The sequence below is a fragment of the Prunus persica genome, chromosome G5 (genome assembly GCF_000346465.2).
Source record: "Prunus persica cultivar Lovell chromosome G5, Prunus_persica_NCBIv2, whole genome shotgun sequence".
In the NCBI taxonomy this organism is placed as follows: domain Eukaryota; kingdom Viridiplantae; phylum Streptophyta; class Magnoliopsida; order Rosales; family Rosaceae; genus Prunus; species Prunus persica.
Window position 1 is genome coordinate 16,845,008 of NC_034013.1, and position 16,796 is coordinate 16,861,803.

At 38.0% G+C, this 16,796-nt stretch overlaps 2 protein-coding genes and 2 long non-coding RNA genes across 7 annotated transcripts; 1 reads left to right on the forward strand and 3 right to left on the reverse strand.

Moving 5' to 3' along the window:
• LOC18776360 (probable acyl-activating enzyme 17, peroxisomal) lies at positions 1,760-7,875 on the reverse strand. Of its 3 annotated transcripts, none has more exons than XM_020564118.1 (14): positions 7,397-7,875; positions 6,941-7,070; positions 6,557-6,825; positions 6,213-6,417; positions 5,806-5,846; positions 5,591-5,716; positions 5,032-5,105; positions 4,721-4,941; positions 3,978-4,072; positions 3,619-3,835; positions 2,962-3,087; positions 2,773-2,871; positions 2,220-2,453; positions 1,760-2,112 (listed from the first exon to the last, which is right to left on the reverse strand). In XM_020564118.1, the coding sequence occupies exons 1-14, from the start codon at positions 7,648-7,650 to the stop codon at positions 2,002-2,004; spliced, it is 2,202 nt and encodes a 733-aa protein (XP_020419707.1). In that variant the 5' UTR covers positions 7,651-7,875; the 3' UTR covers positions 1,760-2,001. The 3 variants fall into 3 exon arrangements, with proteins under 3 accessions (XP_020419707.1, XP_007210889.1, XP_020419710.1); XM_007210827.2 differs by having other exon boundaries at positions 2,002-2,112; positions 2,220-2,432; positions 7,397-7,650; XM_020564121.1 differs by lacking the exons at positions 1,760-2,112; positions 2,220-2,453 and adding an exon at positions 2,479-2,679 and having other exon boundaries at positions 7,397-7,650.
• Positions 9,192-10,302, forward strand: LOC109949204. 2 transcript variants are annotated; one of them, XR_002271729.1, is made up of 3 exons: positions 9,192-9,675; positions 10,054-10,158; positions 10,290-10,302. It is a non-coding gene; the product is annotated as an uncharacterized LOC109949204 (long non-coding RNA). The 2 variants fall into 2 exon arrangements; XR_002271728.1 differs by having other exon boundaries at positions 9,192-9,539; positions 9,622-10,158.
• Positions 13,423-14,584, reverse strand: LOC109949205. Its single transcript, XR_002271730.1, has 4 exons — positions 14,414-14,584; positions 14,054-14,158; positions 13,836-13,922; positions 13,423-13,692 (listed from the first exon to the last, which is right to left on the reverse strand). It is a non-coding gene; the product is annotated as an uncharacterized LOC109949205 (long non-coding RNA).
• LOC18775838 lies at positions 14,716-16,192 on the reverse strand. The gene is made up of 2 exons (XM_020564125.1): positions 15,723-16,192; positions 14,716-15,233 (listed from the first exon to the last, which is right to left on the reverse strand). The coding sequence occupies exons 1-2, from the start codon at positions 15,914-15,916 to the stop codon at positions 15,062-15,064; spliced, it is 366 nt and encodes a 121-aa protein (XP_020419714.1). The 5' UTR covers positions 15,917-16,192; the 3' UTR covers positions 14,716-15,061.

Here is a 16,796-nt window from a genome sequence, read left to right on the forward strand (position 1 = left end):
AATATATTCAAACAGTATAGCCGCGCGGCTATACCATTTAAACAGTATAGCCGCGCGGCTATACTCGTTAAATATAGAAATATATATATATATATATATATATATTTCCTTTATGGAGGCTGAGCCTAGGCACAACGACACCCAAGAGAATTCTTCTACGGGGTTTGTGACAAGACAAGGGCATGAGGAAAGTGAAGCAATTTCTCAAAAAACAAGCCAAGGAATGACTGATTTCAAGTACTCTCCCCTCTCCAACTTGCCTGCAGTTGATCTACTATGTATAGCATAATTAAGCATAATATTCTAGTCTGCCATCAAAACCGAGCCGAGCATGTAATTTCATACCCAACTGCAACTGCAAGCCTTGTAATATATGATTTCCTCAATCCAAACGTCCTTATAAATCAAAGCTGTAAAATGCAAAAACAATGCATAGCAGTTGGTCTTAGTCCGTTATGGACTAGACAAAACTGTGTGAAGTTCCCTTTCCATTGATGTTGAACAAGGTTCATTTACAACCATGCTCCAACTAGAAGCATCCTATTAAAACCACAAAAAAGAAAGATTCATGTGGTGATATGGTGGTGTACAACATGTCAATATTTCTGAAAGAAAGAAAAGGAAGATACAACATGGCAGCAAGAGGAAACTTCTAAGTCAGCCTCAGCCCCATTTCTTGAAGAAGAGCTCGCTTCTGCACAACACTTATTACATGGCTGGTCTCGGCATTCTCAACAACATCAGTTATAATGGCAGCTGCATGACCAAGTGGCTCCTCAGGAGCCCTCTACACATGAAGGCCTGCACACCACAACCACATGACAAAGTAGAGAATGGTTTATCTATAAACTGATTGTCATTGGAAGCGAATCTATAGGAACTAGCGCAAGTAAAGCCTAAATTTCATGAAACTAATCAATATCCTTTTGTCCACAGAGAGAGAGAGAGAGAGAGAGAGAGAGAGAGAGAGAGCTCAGCTGGCCGTGATGGGATATAGCCAATGTACATGGTTGCTGAACCCATCAACCTGAACAGGGAATGCAGCAAAGAGCTGTATCTTAATTGACTGCCAATGTGCCAGCCTTTGAGTCTAGACAATTTTTTTTTTCTTACAGAAGAAATCCAATTAACACCAACAGTATGTTATTTATACAGACTGAAAAATCAGAAGGCAGTAAAGATGTAAAGCCAAAGCCATTGACAATATTTTTCATAATAAACAACAAACCAATTATTAACTGACCCAATACAAAACTAATGCGAGCTGATTTGAGAACTTTGTTACTCAAGGCAATAACTATAGACATACTAAGAACCTGAGAACCAGAAAAGTGCAACCAAAATCCGGCACTCCAACTAACTACTTTGAGTGTATCCCATTTATAAACCAGATGATCACAAGCTAATATGATTACTTCTACCGAGATAGTTATTTATAAACTTTGGCGATTGGAGGTGCCTCCCCTGTTGATTTACAATTGCTACCCCAAATTACAAAACTCTAGCCAGACCATTCCTGTTCCGGCAGCTAGACTAGCAACTGGAGGAGTTTTGCAAAAATGAGGCCCATTAGCAGCCCAAATTACAAAATTGAGGCCCACTAACGGCCCAAATTTTGGAAACGAGGCCCATTAGCAGCCTAAATTACAAAATTGAAGCCTATTAACGGCCCAATTTGTTGAGACGAGGCCCATTATCGACTCAAATGACCAAATTGAGGACCATTAACGGTCGAAATTGTGGAAACGAGACCTATTGGTGGCTCAAAGTACAAAATTGTGACTCATCAAAGGGCCAATTGCAAAAAGTTGCTTATTAGTGGCCCAAATTACAAAAATCGAGGCCCATTAACCGCCGAAATTAACAAAGTGGCCCATTAGCGGCCCAAAGTACGAAGGGTGAAACATTGTGCAACAATATTTTGTTTGTCTTTCTGGTATGTCTTTGTACATCACTTAATGATTGGCATTTCCTTTATTAAGTAACAAAATAACATTTATGTCATAGCTTAGCACTTTGGTCGAGTTGAGCATACTGCTGCCGCAAAATCCTTCTCATGACCTTATTTGTTGCTGTCCTTGGAAGAGATGGGAGAGGCACAACTCTTGAAACCTGCACCAGCCAAGGAATGTGTAAGGCTGCACAGCTAAGCTAACTCTTCTGACCACCAAAACTAGAAAGAGAGTAAACGTAACCGTGAGCAGAGCAGAAATCAATACCTTGAACAGCGGATTTAGTTTCTTCTGCACAGCTGAATTGAAGGACGTTCTCAACTGATTCAAATCTGCAGTCTGGTTATCTGAATTCTTAAATACAACAGCAAGTACCAGCTGCTCAGGACCCCCTACAGCAGGGGGGACCCCGATGGCAGCTGTCTCGAGGACATCGCTATCAACTTCATTGCAGATTCGTTCAATCTCAACTGAACTAACCTGCCCAAACAAAATGGAGTGCTGCACATCAGAGCAAACCAACCTTTATTGTAATTTATGAGTTCATTTAAGGCTAGGTTGTCTATTTATACATGCAACTTGCAAGTCACTAAGTCAATGAGTAGTTTGTTTACATTGATTGAACCAAAAGTAAGAAGGCTAATGCATTGGGTTAAATTACAAAACATACTCTATATGATATCAATAAACAGAGCACCTTTTGTACACAGAAATTCAGAACCACCATCTTCCTAGCACAGGAACGAGGTTAGATTTCATGTTCATGCATATGCCTAACATTGAACTCCAATCATGTTTTGTTTCCAAAATTAGTGCCTACCTTGATGCCTCCAAGATTCATTGTATCATCTGCACGACCATGGGCATGATAGTAACCTCTAGATGTCCGTTCAAACACATCCCCATGTCTCCTTAAAACCTGCATTTAGGAAAATCATGGAAAGTTGTTTACCTTCCCATGTGAGCTTGATGGTATACTGGTATCCAAGTGAAGAAGAAAGTTGTTTACCTTCCCATTCCAGACTGGCATTTCCTTAAAATAAACATCATAATGATCAGCATTCAGTAATGTACTAGAAGCTCCAAACATGAGGGGACCAAGCGCCAATTCACCAACCCCTGGTTCATTTTGTGGCTGCAATAGAAGACATGACTTTAGACAGAAGAAGTTCCAGAATAGCCAGAACAGGAAGAAATACCATAAGAAACTACTCAATTAGTCATGTCAAATGCCAAACACGATTAGTTGACAAAATTTCATGTGAAGAAGAAACTTGTGCAACTAATGTCAGAGGTCATATGTAATAATACCTGTGCACTTTGGCAATAGTTCACCAATACAATGGAAATGGAATAGTATTTGCAAGTAAAATTAATAAGCTGTTAAGTGGATATTCCATTGATAGAGAAATGACATGGATTTGCACTCATGATTTCCTTGTAGGCTGTGGTATAAATTATAATGCACTACCGTCTATGAAGTGCATGAACAAAACTTGAATATGGTAAGAAAGTGGATGCACAGGTGGGTTTTTCTACTATAAGTTTACAAGTAAGTACGACCATGCAGTACATGTCTACTTTGCACATCTATTGAACACTTGCAACAAATTGAAAAGTATGGACACAAAATTTCTTTTGAAATGTGAGGTATTTTGGTGCTTACAATGGGAACACCATCATTGCCAAGGATAAACAAACTGCAGCCCATAGCTGGTGTGCTAAAAGCAGCCAACGACTGAGCCTGCAACAATGACCCAGAAACAAAACCACCACCAATCTCTGTACCACCACAATATTCAATGATAGGCTTGTAGCGAGCCCTCCCCATCAGCCATAGGTATTCGTCAACATTTGATGCTTCACCGGTGGACCCAAAGCAACTACCAGATTTCAGGGAAAGGAAAGAGAATAAATTATGGCTTTATTACTGACATAAAACTTATTTCATTAAGATACAATGCAAGAATCCAGATGTTTAGAGACAAAATATGGTGCATACCAATGAAGACAACTAAAACTTACCGAATGGTGGACCAATCATAGCCAGAAACAGAGTTTGTACTCTTCCATGTTCGAACAATACTCGGGATTACACCAAGCATTGTAACTTTGGCGTCCTAGACAGATTGCAAGAGTTTTAGTTGCAAGAAAGCATTTACAACTAAAAATCCTGAATGCCTAAAATCCTATGAATACTTGATGAAAATTTATTGCATTATAAACAGGTAGCAATAGTTGTTACTCACACAACCTAGCTATTCCAAAACATTTGTTTCTGAGTTCTTGTGGCAAAAGTCAGTTTACACATAGGTAGGGAAGGAAAGAATTATGATGCAACAAGTGGGAAACGGCTTTCTTATTGAAAAGGATAAGATGGATTCTGTGTGTTTTGAGGATCAAACTACTTAAAGAGTGAACAAGCTGCTCACTCGCCCCTGAGACCTAGCTTAAAGAATGGCAGTGACAACCAGGGTGTGTTTAAGCTTTAAATATTACCAATCAAAATGATATAATGGTTGGACCAAGAATATTCTAAAGTAAAATTGTATTGCAAAGTTATCCCACTGACTTAGAAATAGTAAATGGCAAGGCCTACTTGAATATAAATGTACAACCATTCACACAAAAGGTAGCCGTTCCAGTTGGCAAAAAAACTAGGGGGAACTTAAGCAATATGAATAACAAAATATTCTAACGCATTTAGACAAATAGCTAGAATATCTAATCACAACTGCACAATTTTCTAACAAGCCACAATTTTCTACCTGAACAAACTTGGGAAAGCCAGATCCAAGAGGGGATCCATTATATAGGGCAATGGAAGCTCCATTTAACAATGAAGCATATACCAGCCAAGGGCCCATCATCCACCCAAGATTTGTGGGCCAAGAAACAACATCACCTATCCGGATGTCCATGTGGCACCAGGCATCTGCAGCAGCTTTGAAAGGAGTCGCATGGGTCCATGGGATTGCCTTTGGCTCCCCTACAGTAAAGATCAAGCCAATTAAGACTGTTGCTGGACCATAGTTACAAAAGGAAAACTTTCTAAGTTAAGCTTCAATGGTCAAATTACCAGTAGTTCCAGATGAGAAGAGGATATTTGTAAATGCTTCTATGGGTTGTTCTACAGCAGCAAATTCATCTTCTCTGCATATTGAAAAATGAACGAATACAATATTACATCAAAGCCTCTTCAAGGGAGATCAGACCGATAATCATGTTCTTTCAAGATAATTATGTTATAAATCAAGTAATTCTAAAGTACGCAAACATGCTCAGAGTTGACAATCTTAAAGAGGGTCCCGTCCAATATAACAAAGTAAAAAAAAAAACTACTCCATAACCAATAATGGAGATGGGATGAGTTGTTAATGATACTGACTCGTATGAGTGAAACTAAATCATGCACATCCCCGAAAGGCAGAAACTTCATGCGTTCATCTATATGAGTGAAACTCATTTCAATTATTAAGAGTGCCTTTCCAGTTATGAATTACAAGAGTATTCTTTAAAGGAAAAAATTGATGATGCATAAAAGCAAGCTATAGTTAGAAAATGACAAAGGAAACTTCGTTAACTTAGATACTGTTTAGAAACAAAAAAGATCAAGAAGAAATAATTTGAGTGCGTACTTGAAATCTTTTACTGTTTCTAGAAAATCATGCCAGGAAATGTCACCATCACGCAATTTCATGCTAGAATTGGAACCCTTTGTAAGGATAACGATTGCCATAGGAGACTGTGCTGCCACAATTTTACTGCACATTTGAAGCTATAATGTGAGAGACAGTGTCTGAAAAAGAAAAGCATAAACAGCCTATTTCAACTCATAGCTAGAGTACTTCACCTATACAAAGGTAGACTTTTCTCGCCACGAACTATTAGATCCTAACCACCAAAAAGCCAAAAAGCAAAGGGAAGATTATTAAGAAAGGACTTGAGACTCAAAAGGCTCAATTTGTAAGTCATGTTTGACCTGTTCAACTCAGTGAGTAGATCATACTGGGTTACCAAGTTGAACATACATGTCACTACAGCAATCTCCCATCAAAATATATAAAATAAAAAAACTTATGTATCATAATGTGAAAGTAAGATACTGGGCAAAACTGCAGGGAGCTATTTCAAATGAAAAATTAGTATACTATAATAATTCAAATGCCTCCAGTTTACACATCACGATGCTCGTACAAATTATGGAAAATGAAAATGTAGCATGCAATATTTTAGGCTATCCGGTGAAAAGGTATGAACCTGAGTAAATATGGCTTTTGCCTCTGATATTTTAAGTCTTGTTGATATTTCAGGAGGAGCAAAACTGTCAGCAATTGATACAACCACATATCCTGCCAGAACAATAGCTAGGTAGATAATCACAGAATTGACATGCATTGGCATATCAATTGCAATTGCAGATCCTTTCTCCAAACCCAGTGCCTTTAGTGCATGTGCAACTAACCTACAAATTATAGCACCAAATATACTTGTTAAAAAAAATATCCCATCATAAATACATATTCATATTTCTAGTGATAGGTGCAAATAAAAAATAAATTTAACAATCGGAAATGACTTCAAGATGATAAAACTTAGCATACCAAACCTCTGTGTGCAATTCTTTAAGTGTCATCTTATTCAAAGGCAGATCATCATTTCCTTCGTCACGCCATATCACCATCGTATCATTCAAGCTCCTCTTACGATTTAAACTCAAGCAATTTTTTGCTGGATTCCCAAATGCTCCAGGAAGCCATTGACCTCCTGGAACTGATAACTGGCCATCCCCAGACAGGTTCTCACGTAAAATACATTGGGGAGGTACAGAAAATGATGCATTCATCTCATCTAGTACAGCTTTCCAATAAACCTGACCAATAGAAGACAGGAACCGGATATGTAAAATGAGTATCTAACTAATTGATTTGAAGTCTTTTTTTCTTTTTCCAAATAGATAATCAACCTCAGTATTTCATATATGCTACCTCAGGGTTTGACACCGAAAATTCTTGAAAATCGGAAAAGCTGGACATGGGATCCTTATATCTAGATCCCAAGAACTCTTTTCCCCGCCTTTCCAGTAGCTGGCCAACATTTGTTAAATTTGCAGTCTCCCTTACCACGCAACAAGAGATGTAAATTCAGAATTTATTTCCATAACAGCCATAAAACAAACAAACAAATACACACATAAATCTCAGTGCAGGAACTTCTAAGACTTCCCACATCACAAGTCTGGTTCTTTTAATGCTTCACCATGTCGACAACCACCAAAATTATACACAAATGTAAACAATTCATTCACAATACTAAGTCTAATTGTTCCTTATGTTAATTCGAAAAGAAAATGGAAATCTTCCCAGGGCTCCCTTTCTAAACGAACTTCACTCCACGTAAAACCAAATACTGAAATATCAAAACAACTGAGTTTGAGAACTTACGAGTCGGGTAGCCAGGCGGGCGGGTCGGGTCCGAAGTCCTTATAGCAACCGTAGTACAACATCTGGTGGAAGGAGAAAGGAAGCTCCGGGCTGAGGACATGGGCAGTGATATTGCGCCACGTGTGGGGAGTGGCAGGACCGTAATTTTGGATGATGTTAGTGAGAGTTGCATGGAGTCTCTTGGCAGCCTCTGATTCGATCCCCAGAGCTTCGATGTCAGAGACGGTGATACGGTCCAGGCCTTTATACGCCATGTCCCTCCGGGCACGGTGAATTTGTGGTTGTATCAGAGAGAGAGAGAGAGAGAGAGAGGGCTACTCTACTGGGCTGCTTAAGGACAAGGTAGGTAAGGAAGGGAAGATAAGTATAACAACAGAGCTTCACCTTAGCACAAGCTGGTAGGTTGCTGGTTCATCTTTCGTTTTTTTCTTCTGTTCTTTTTCGTTTTTGTGCAAAGTTGATCTAATATTTTATGGGCACAGGTGTTACCCTTGGCTTTATGTGCAAAATGGGACATAGGTTGGTAATATTTAATGGGAAATAGCTCAAAATACCACCCATTTTATAATTTTTTATCAAAATACCATCATTCTCCAAAAAATTTAAAACTGTCACATATAAATACATATTTATTGTCCACTGATTGCACCCATATCACATTTTCAGAAATTTTGTTCTCTCCACCGACCACAGCTTCTTTTGCTTTGCAGAGTCGTAATCGATAATATTGTCTGCTCCACTGAGATCTTCGTCGCTGCCTACCACACATCCACTGGAAAGGCCCTGGCTTTCACATCGTCTTTCGCTTCTTCTCACTTGGACTCACCGACCCAGCACGCCAACTCGCTCAACAGCTCGCCTGCGTTGCAGAGATCGCTCACTTCTGTAGCTGCCGGCAGGATGAAGAAGGCATTGGGTCTCAAATCGCCGGGTTCGGGCTCCAAGAAGAGTCTTGGGTCCGGTGGGTTCGGGTCGGGACCTGGAAAGCCCAAGCGGGTTATGACGGTGGGTGAGCTAATGAGGATCCAAATGGGGATTTCTGACGCCATGGACTCTAGAGTCAGGAGAGCATGCTTAGGATTTCTGCTGCTCAGGTGAGCTCAATTTCTGTGCTTTCTTATTTGTGATCTTGGTTGATCTGGTTTGATGGGTTTGATTTCGTTTGGTGGGTAATGCTTCATTTTTATCATTGTGATAATTGTGATGATGGGATGGATACGGGATGAATATTCAAAGGCATGAAGTTTAGATTCATTAACCTAATTACTTCTGGCGGAAGTTCATAAATGGGATGGATACCCAAAATTTAAAATAAACAAAAAAGCTTCCTACCTGTAATGAGTCCATCAAACACAAGGCTTGATTAATTACAATTCCAAGACAGACGACCATTCACAAAAGTTTGAAATTACCCATTATGAAATTAAACATTCGTGAAACATGTTGCATTGTCAGTTTTATCATAATGAACTACACTTAGTGAAGAAAGAATTTTTGTTTTAAAGTAAGAAAAACCAAAATCCAAAATTGGCCAAACCAGTAGCAAAATTAAGCTCCATATAAATCTATGTACTTTTGTTGCAGTGAGTTCTGCAGCATGGTAAGGAAGATTTTTATCTACACAGTAGAGGAAGTCAAGAGGTTGTCACCCAAGATAAAACTTACACTCAATGAAGAGGTCAAACCAAGAAAGCCAGATTCTGAAGCAGCAGTCAACACAGAAGACCAGTCATCCATTGTGGGAGCTGCATACTGATCTGCCCCTTTGTCTCTAGTTATATAATGAATAATTGGAAAAAAAATTGGAAAATGGAACTTGATTGTCACATGAGATTCTGTCTGCTAGGATGATGCTATCTATGACAAAGTACACATGCTGGAAGAATTGGTTGAGTTTCCCTGCATGCTGAAATGGAGGGGGGCAATGGCCTGTAATGCACATGCAATCTGGAGAGTCACTACTCGTGACAGGGTTTGGGTGTTATGGTTATTGGTTGTCTAGTTTTGCCAAGAGGATCTCATAGTGCTTACTTGTTTGGGCGAATTGAGTCAGTGGTAGTCCCACTGGAGCAGCTCAAGTCCTCTGATTTTACTGATCAACAAAAATACTATGCCTGCAAAATGAAATAAAGGAGCTTTTCTGGTAATGAACTTTACTTTTGGACACACACATGCGCAATGAACTTTACTGTCTTTGATGGCATTTTGTGTTATTTGTTTGATAGGAAGGTGATGCTGCTGTTGCTGTTGCTGAGGAGGTGAAGAAGAACAACCATGTAGTAAGAAATTTGGAGAAGCGTCAACAGATTTGCACCCTTGACCAGCATATTGAAGAGCAATTTGGTGGTGGTCGTCTATTGGCTTGTATCTCATCACGACTTGGACAGTGGCTGTGCGGATGGGTATGTGACTTTATTTGCCTATGTCTGTTTCTAGTCAGCAGATTTGTCATAGGCATAGTAGTGTAGTTACCATATTGCAAGGGCTGAAATCTGGATGATATCAACTTCTTTTTATTGTTGTTTTAAAGTGAGGTATGTATGGGTCTTATGAAATTTTTACAGAAATATATTGGAGGGCAAATAATTTTATTTTAGTTTTTTATTCCCAAATGATACCCAAAACATGTAAGCTTCACACTATGTTAATTTCTGCAGGATGGGAAAACATTGGACAATGAGTTGGAGGTTGTTGAGGGAATGAAGCTAGACAGGGGCTACATATCCCCTTATTTCATCACCAACCAGAACAATCAGAAATGTGTAAATTTTAGTTTGACTCAGCGATAACTATGTCCTGAAACTGTTAGAGGCCTGCTTGTCAAAGTTAGCAGCACCTCAAGTCCCTTTTTGCTTGATGTTGATTATCTTCAAACTTGTGTATGTGTTGATAGGAATTGGAAAATCTTCTAATCATAATCCATGAGAAGAAAATCTCAAGTATTAATGATGTGGTTAAAGTATTGGAGTTGGTTTTGCAGGTTTCTTCGTTTTTACTATGAATTGGTTGACAAACTTTTGCTCCTTTTCAGAAGCAAAGGTGTTTGCATTTTGTTATATATTTCAGAACCGAAGTTATAAAAGAAAATGATTTTCCTCTTTGCTAATTGAGAATCATTTGCAGTTATGATTTTAGATCTGTAGATAACTTGTTGTTGCTGATATTGCTACACGGGAGGAGAATAGAGCAGCTTGGAAAATGTGCAAGAAGGGAGAGCTAACTCATACAACGAAGAACAAATTGATGAAGTTAAGATCAAATTAGTAGAATTTGTGAGCTCTCCATTATTTATAATTATAGGTAGGAAGTATGTATGTAATAGAGCAAAGATTGGTTGACTATGTAATAACAATTGAATTGTCAAGTTTTATGAAAGAAATAATTTTTGCTTCTCGGGATAGTATTGTTAGGGTTCGATGGCGATTTATTTTCCATGTCTAAATTGTAGTCTGTAATGGATGTGTGTGTATTGTATGTAGATTGACTTAATATTGCTGTCCTATTGCATGTGTATTGTACTAATATTGCCTATGTATTGTATATATATTGTATGCATATTGCCATCGTATTGCATGTATATTGTGATGTTATTGCTGTCTTATTGCCATTATATTGCCCTAATATTGCCTCTCTAGTGTATGTATATTGACTACGGCTCATCAATGGGTTTATGGTTTGGGCCATACTTCATTCAAAAAGAAGACGAGGAGGAGAAAGAAACAACGTGCCTTTCAAAAACAGGCAGTCAGGTGCATCATAATTGCATCGTAAGACATTGTAAGAAATTATTTTAAAAAATAATAACAACTAAACAATAGTTTACAAAAAAAAGGAAGGTATGAATAAAGAGACAGAGAGCGAATAAGGGGAGAAAGAGACAGAACGAAGCTAGAGAGAGACACAGAGAGAGAGCTGCGCTACAGAAAGAGAGCAAAGAGAGAGACAGAGAGTTGCACTAGAGAGAAAGAGAGAGAGACAGAGAGAGAGAGCTGCGCTATAGAAAGAGAGTAAAGAGAGAGACAGAGAGTTGCACTAGAGAGAGAGAGAGAGAGCCAAGAGAGAGAGAGAGAGCCAAGAGAGAGACAGAGAGCTACGATAGACAGATACCAAAGAGAGAGAGATGTGCCACAGAGAGAGAGCCGAGTGAGCTAAGAGAGAACAAAATTTCTGAACATGTGAAAAATCAGCAATAAGTGGACAATAATTATATTTTTATAGGTGATATTGTAATACTATTGCTATCGTATTGTGGTTATATTGCTTTAATATTACCTCTATAGTGTACATGTATTGGCCTAATATTGCTATTATATCGTATGTCAATGGCCATTTGGTCTAATAACAGAGTCTCCACTTCGTTGAAAGTAATCCTGAATTCAAATCTCATGGACACGACAATTGTTATCCATCCATATATTAGCATGAATTGATGTTGACCTTTGAAATGATAGTTGGAGTTGCACATCGATTCATATTCAAAAGGAAAGTAATTCTCTCCCTCAATGAATCTTCGTTCAAAAGAAGGCAGCTATCAAATATTGGGTACAAAAATGCAAGATCCACAGTAAATTAATTGGGCACAAACCACATATTACAAAACCATGATGATTTTTGGCATGCTTGAAAAGACAAGGACCAAATACAACAGAAAAGAAAATCCATTCAAGCTTCTCACTAAACATGGCTCAAGCACTTGACCATGGTTTCAATCCAAACCTACCCAACAAGGGCATACCATGTGTCCATCGTAACAGAAGAGTCGCATTTACAAAGCATGAACTGCAATATGTTTCTTTTTCTCCTAAACAAAATTATTACTAAAATGGAACAAAAGATCCCTAACATAGATCAATACAAGCAAAGATAGTCAATTGTCATACACACAAAATTAGTCCTCATCCATCCCTGCATGCTGATCTCTCTTACTAGGGCCACCTGCTGGTTTTGCCATTATAATCTGCAAGATAGTCAAAGCACTGTCAACAACCTTTTTTTAATGAAGGTATTAAACGTTAAATAGGCTGCAATCAGATGGATTCATCATTTCTCACACATTTTTAGCTAGCCAGAAAACCCCCAGCATATAGATTTTCTATTTATTATCAAGCCTTCTGCACTGAAGCCATATTCATTATAAAAGTTCAACATTTTCCAAAAGTAACTTTCAATTTTATTTTATTTTTCCAAGTTAAAAACTAAAATTTGCGACCGTTCTTTTGAGTTATAAAGGAGTTTGTGTTCTGAGTACACACGTGCATACATGCATTTGTGCCAAGTTAGGGGAACTTTGAATTAAAAAAAAGAGAAAAAGACTTCACAAAAAGTATAAAAGTATAAAATTAATTAAATAAATAAAAAGAATAATCAACTAATTCATAAAGCCTCGACTTTTTATTATTATTATTTTTTAAACTATATGTAGTTTAGCATTTTTTCTGCTTTGGCCTCAAAGATGCAATCAAGGATTCAAAGATGTAGTTCATACCAAATTTGGTTCGTCAGGTTTAAGTAGAAGACCTGGATATGAAACTCTTACACTAGGCAGCACTTTACCCTGAAAATGATTTATATTCACTTCGTACCTTGTCAGGGTTGCTTGCCTGCATGCAATATAACCCCAAATATCAAATGTAGTTATAAAGCAGAGATACAAATTATATAAAACAGGTCACTATTGAATAACATCATTCAAGACATCAGTGAAGCCTTACGTGTAAAGTTTTCCGCCTTATGTGTGCCCACAATTAGAACAAGCAAGCCAGGAGCATATGACAAAACTAAACTTATACGTATCAAGTCTAAAAGAACAAATAATGTACATTAAGTAGGACCCTTTTTGCCAAAACAAAGCATATTGGATCCATATCAGCAAAGCAATAAGAATTGTCCAATTTGGAAATCTCCAACTCAATCACCAATGTCATAAATCAATATTAATAACAATTTCACGAATCAAGCACAATCTTGGATACAATTTCACCAATTTGGAAAATAAATCGCCATCGAACCCTAACAATACTATCCCGAGAAGCAAAAATTATTTCTTTCATAAAACTTGACAATTCAATTGTTATTACATAGTCAACCAATCTTTGCTCTATTACATACATACTTCCTACCTATAATTATAAATAATGGAGAGCTCACAAATTCTACTAATTTGATCTTAACTTCATCAATTTGTTCTTCATTGTATGAGTTAGCTCTCCCTTCTTGCACATTTTCCAAGCTGTTCTATTCTCCTCCCGTGTAGCAATATCAGCAACAACAGGTTATCTACAGATCTGAAATCATAACTGCAAATGATTCTCAATTAGCCAAGAGGAAAATCATTTTCTTTTATAACTTCGGTTCTGAAATATATAACAAAATGCAAACACCTTTGCTTCTGAAAAGGAGCAAAAGTTTGTCAACCAATTCATAGTAAAAACGAAGAAACTTGCAAAACCAACTCCAATACTTTAACCACATCATTAATACTTGAGATTTTCTTCTCATGGATTATGATTAGAGGATTTTTCAATTCCTATCAGCACATACACAGGTTTGAAGATAATCAACATCAAGCAAAAAGGGACTTAAGGTGCTGCTAACTTTAACAAGCAGGCCTCCAACAGTTTCAGGACATAGTTATCGCTGAGTCAAACTAAAACTTACACATTTCTGATTGTTCTGGTTGGTGATGAAATAAGGGGATATGTAGCCCCTGTCTAGCTTCATTCCCTCAACAACCTCCAACTCATTGTCCAATGTTTTCCCATCCTGCAGAAATTAACATAGTGTGAAGCTTACATGTTTTGGGTATCATTTGGGAATAAAAAACTAAAATAAAATTATTTGCCCTCCAATATATTTCTGTAAAAATTTCATAAGACCCATACATACCTCACTTTAAAACAACAATAAAAAGAAGCTGATATCATCCAGATTTCAGCCCTTGCAATATGGTAACTACACTACTATGCCTATGACAAATCTGCTGACTAGAAACAGACATAGGCAAATAAAGTCACATACCCATCAGCACAGCCACTGTCCAAGTCGTGATGAGATACAAGCCAATAGACGACCACCACCAAATTGCTCTTCAATATGCTGGTCAAGGGTGCAAATCTGTTGACGCTTCTCCAAATTTCTTACTACATGGTTGTTCTTCTTCACCTCCTCAGCAACAGCAGCAGCAGCATCACCTTCCTATCAAACAAATAACACAAAATGCCATCAAAGACAGTAAAGTTCATTGCGCATGTGTGTGTCCAAAAGTAAAGTTCATTACCAGAAAAGCTCCTTTGTTTCATTTTGCAGACATAGTATTTTTGTTGATCAGTAAAATCAGAGGACTTGAGCTGCTCCAGTGGGACTACCACTGACTCAATTCGCCCAAACAAGTAAGCACTATGAGATCCTCTTGGCAAAACTAGACAACCAATAACCATAACACCCAAACCCTGTCACGAGTAGTGACTCTCCAGATTGCATGTGCATTACAGGCCACTGCCCCCCTCCATTTCAGCATGCAGGGAAACTCAACCAATTCTTCCAGCATGTGTACTTTGTCATAGATAGCATCATCCTAGCAGACAGAATCTCATGTGACAATCAAGTTCCATTTTCCAATTTTTTTTTTCCAATTATTCATTATATAGCTAGAGACAAAGGGGCAGATCAGTATGCAGCTCCCACAATGGATGACTGGTCTTCTGTGTTGACTGCTGCTTCAGAATCTGGCTTTCCTGGTTTGACCTCTTCATTGAGTGTAAGTTTTATCTTGGGTGACAACCTCTTGACTTCCTCTACTGTATAGATAAAAATCTTCCTTACCATGCTGCAGAACTCACTGCAACAAAAGTACATAGATTTTACGGGATGAATATTCAAAGGCATGAAGTTTAGATTCATTAACCTAATTACTTCTGGCGGAAGTTCATAAATGGGATGGATACCCAAAATTTAAAATAAACAAAAAAGCTTCCTACCTGTAATGAGTCCATCAAACACAAGGCTTGATTAATTACAATTCCAAGGCAGACGACCATTCACAAAAGTTTGAAATTACCCATTATGAAATTAAACATTCGTGAAACATGTTGCATTGTCAGTTTTATCAGATTGAACTACACTTAGTGAAGAAAGAATTTTTGTTTTAAAGTAAGAAAAACCAAAATCCAAAATTGGCCAAACCAGTAGCAAAATTAAGCTCCATATCCATCCCATCATCACAATTATCACAATGATAAAAATGAAATATTACCCACCAAACGAAATCAAACCCATCAAACCAGATCAACCAAGATCACAAATAAGAAAGCACAGAAATTGAGCTCACCTGAGCAGCAGAAATCCTAAGCATGCTCTCCTGACTCTAGAGTCCATGGCGTCAGAAATCCCCATTTGGATCCTCATTAGCTCACCCACCGTCATAACCCGCTTGGGCTTTCCAGGTCCCGACCCGAACCCACCGGACCCAAGACTCTTCTTGGAGCCCGAACCCGGCGATTTGAGACCCAATGCCTTCTTCATCCTGCCGGCAGCTACAGAAGTGAGCGATCTCTGCAACGCAGGCGAGCTGTTGAGCGAGTTGGCGTGCTGGGTCGGTGAGTCCAAGTGAGAAGAAGCGAAAGACGATGTGAAAGCCAGGGCCTTTCCAGTGGATGTGTGGTAGGCAGCGACGAAGATCTCAGTGGAGCAGACAATATTATCGATTACGACTCTGCAAAGCAAAAGAAGCTGTGGTCGGTGGAGAGAACAAAATTTCTGAAAATGTGATATGGGTGCAATCAGTGGACAATAAATATGTATTTATATGTGACAGTTTTAAATTTTTTGGAGAGGGATGGTATTTTGACAAAAAATTATAAAATGGGTGGTATTTTGAGCTATTTCCCATATTTAATTGCTCATAAAAAATGAAAAATAAAACTGTTTGGGTTAAATTTATTTGCCCAAAAAGATGGTTAATAACAATACCTTCAAATTCATATGATATTTTTTTTTCCAATCTTCTTTTCTTTTTAAAAGAATTTTGAACTTACAAGAATGGATATTGTGGAACTTTGGCTCCAATTTAGTTATAGGGAATAGAATGTTTGTTTTCAGAGTCCTTCCTTGTTTTCATCTTTAAAATGTTACTGGATGTGGATGGATTTTAATTCAACAGTCTTGGGTCTCCCGTGTTGGGCTTGTAAAGCTGACTAAAGGGGTTTTCATTAAAGCCCTTTACATGTTTGTAGAAAGAGGTAAAAAAAAAAAAAACCATTGAAAAATATTCTTCAGAAGAAGATGAGTAAAAATTAGAGGTGGGAGGAGGAGACGGGAAAGAAATAAAAGAAGACCAATTGACTAATAGCATTCGCATTCACCAAAGAGTTAAAAAAAACATACATTTGACTGATTTCATTCA

Excerpts from the sequence above, each read along its gene's own strand:
- LOC18776360 (XM_020564118.1), bottom strand. The coding sequence starts at position 7,650 with ATGGCGTATAAAGGCCTGGACCGTATCACCGTCTCTGACATCGAAGCT. Across the intron at positions 6,418-6,556 it reads GAATTGCACACAGAGGTTTG|GTTAGTTGCACATGCACTAA; the intron begins GTATGCTAAGTT and ends TATAATTTGTAG. Across the intron at positions 4,942-5,031 it reads CTTCTCATCTGGAACTACTG|GGGAGCCAAAGGCAATCCCA; the intron begins GTAATTTGACCA and ends TCTTTACTGTAG.
- LOC18775838 (XM_020564125.1), bottom strand. The coding sequence starts at position 15,916 with ATGAAGAAGGCATTGGGTCTCAAATCGCCGGGTTCGGGCTCCAAGAAG. Across the intron at positions 15,234-15,722 it reads TTAGGATTTCTGCTGCTCAG|TGAGTTCTGCAGCATGGTAA; the intron begins GTGAGCTCAATT and ends CTTTTGTTGCAG.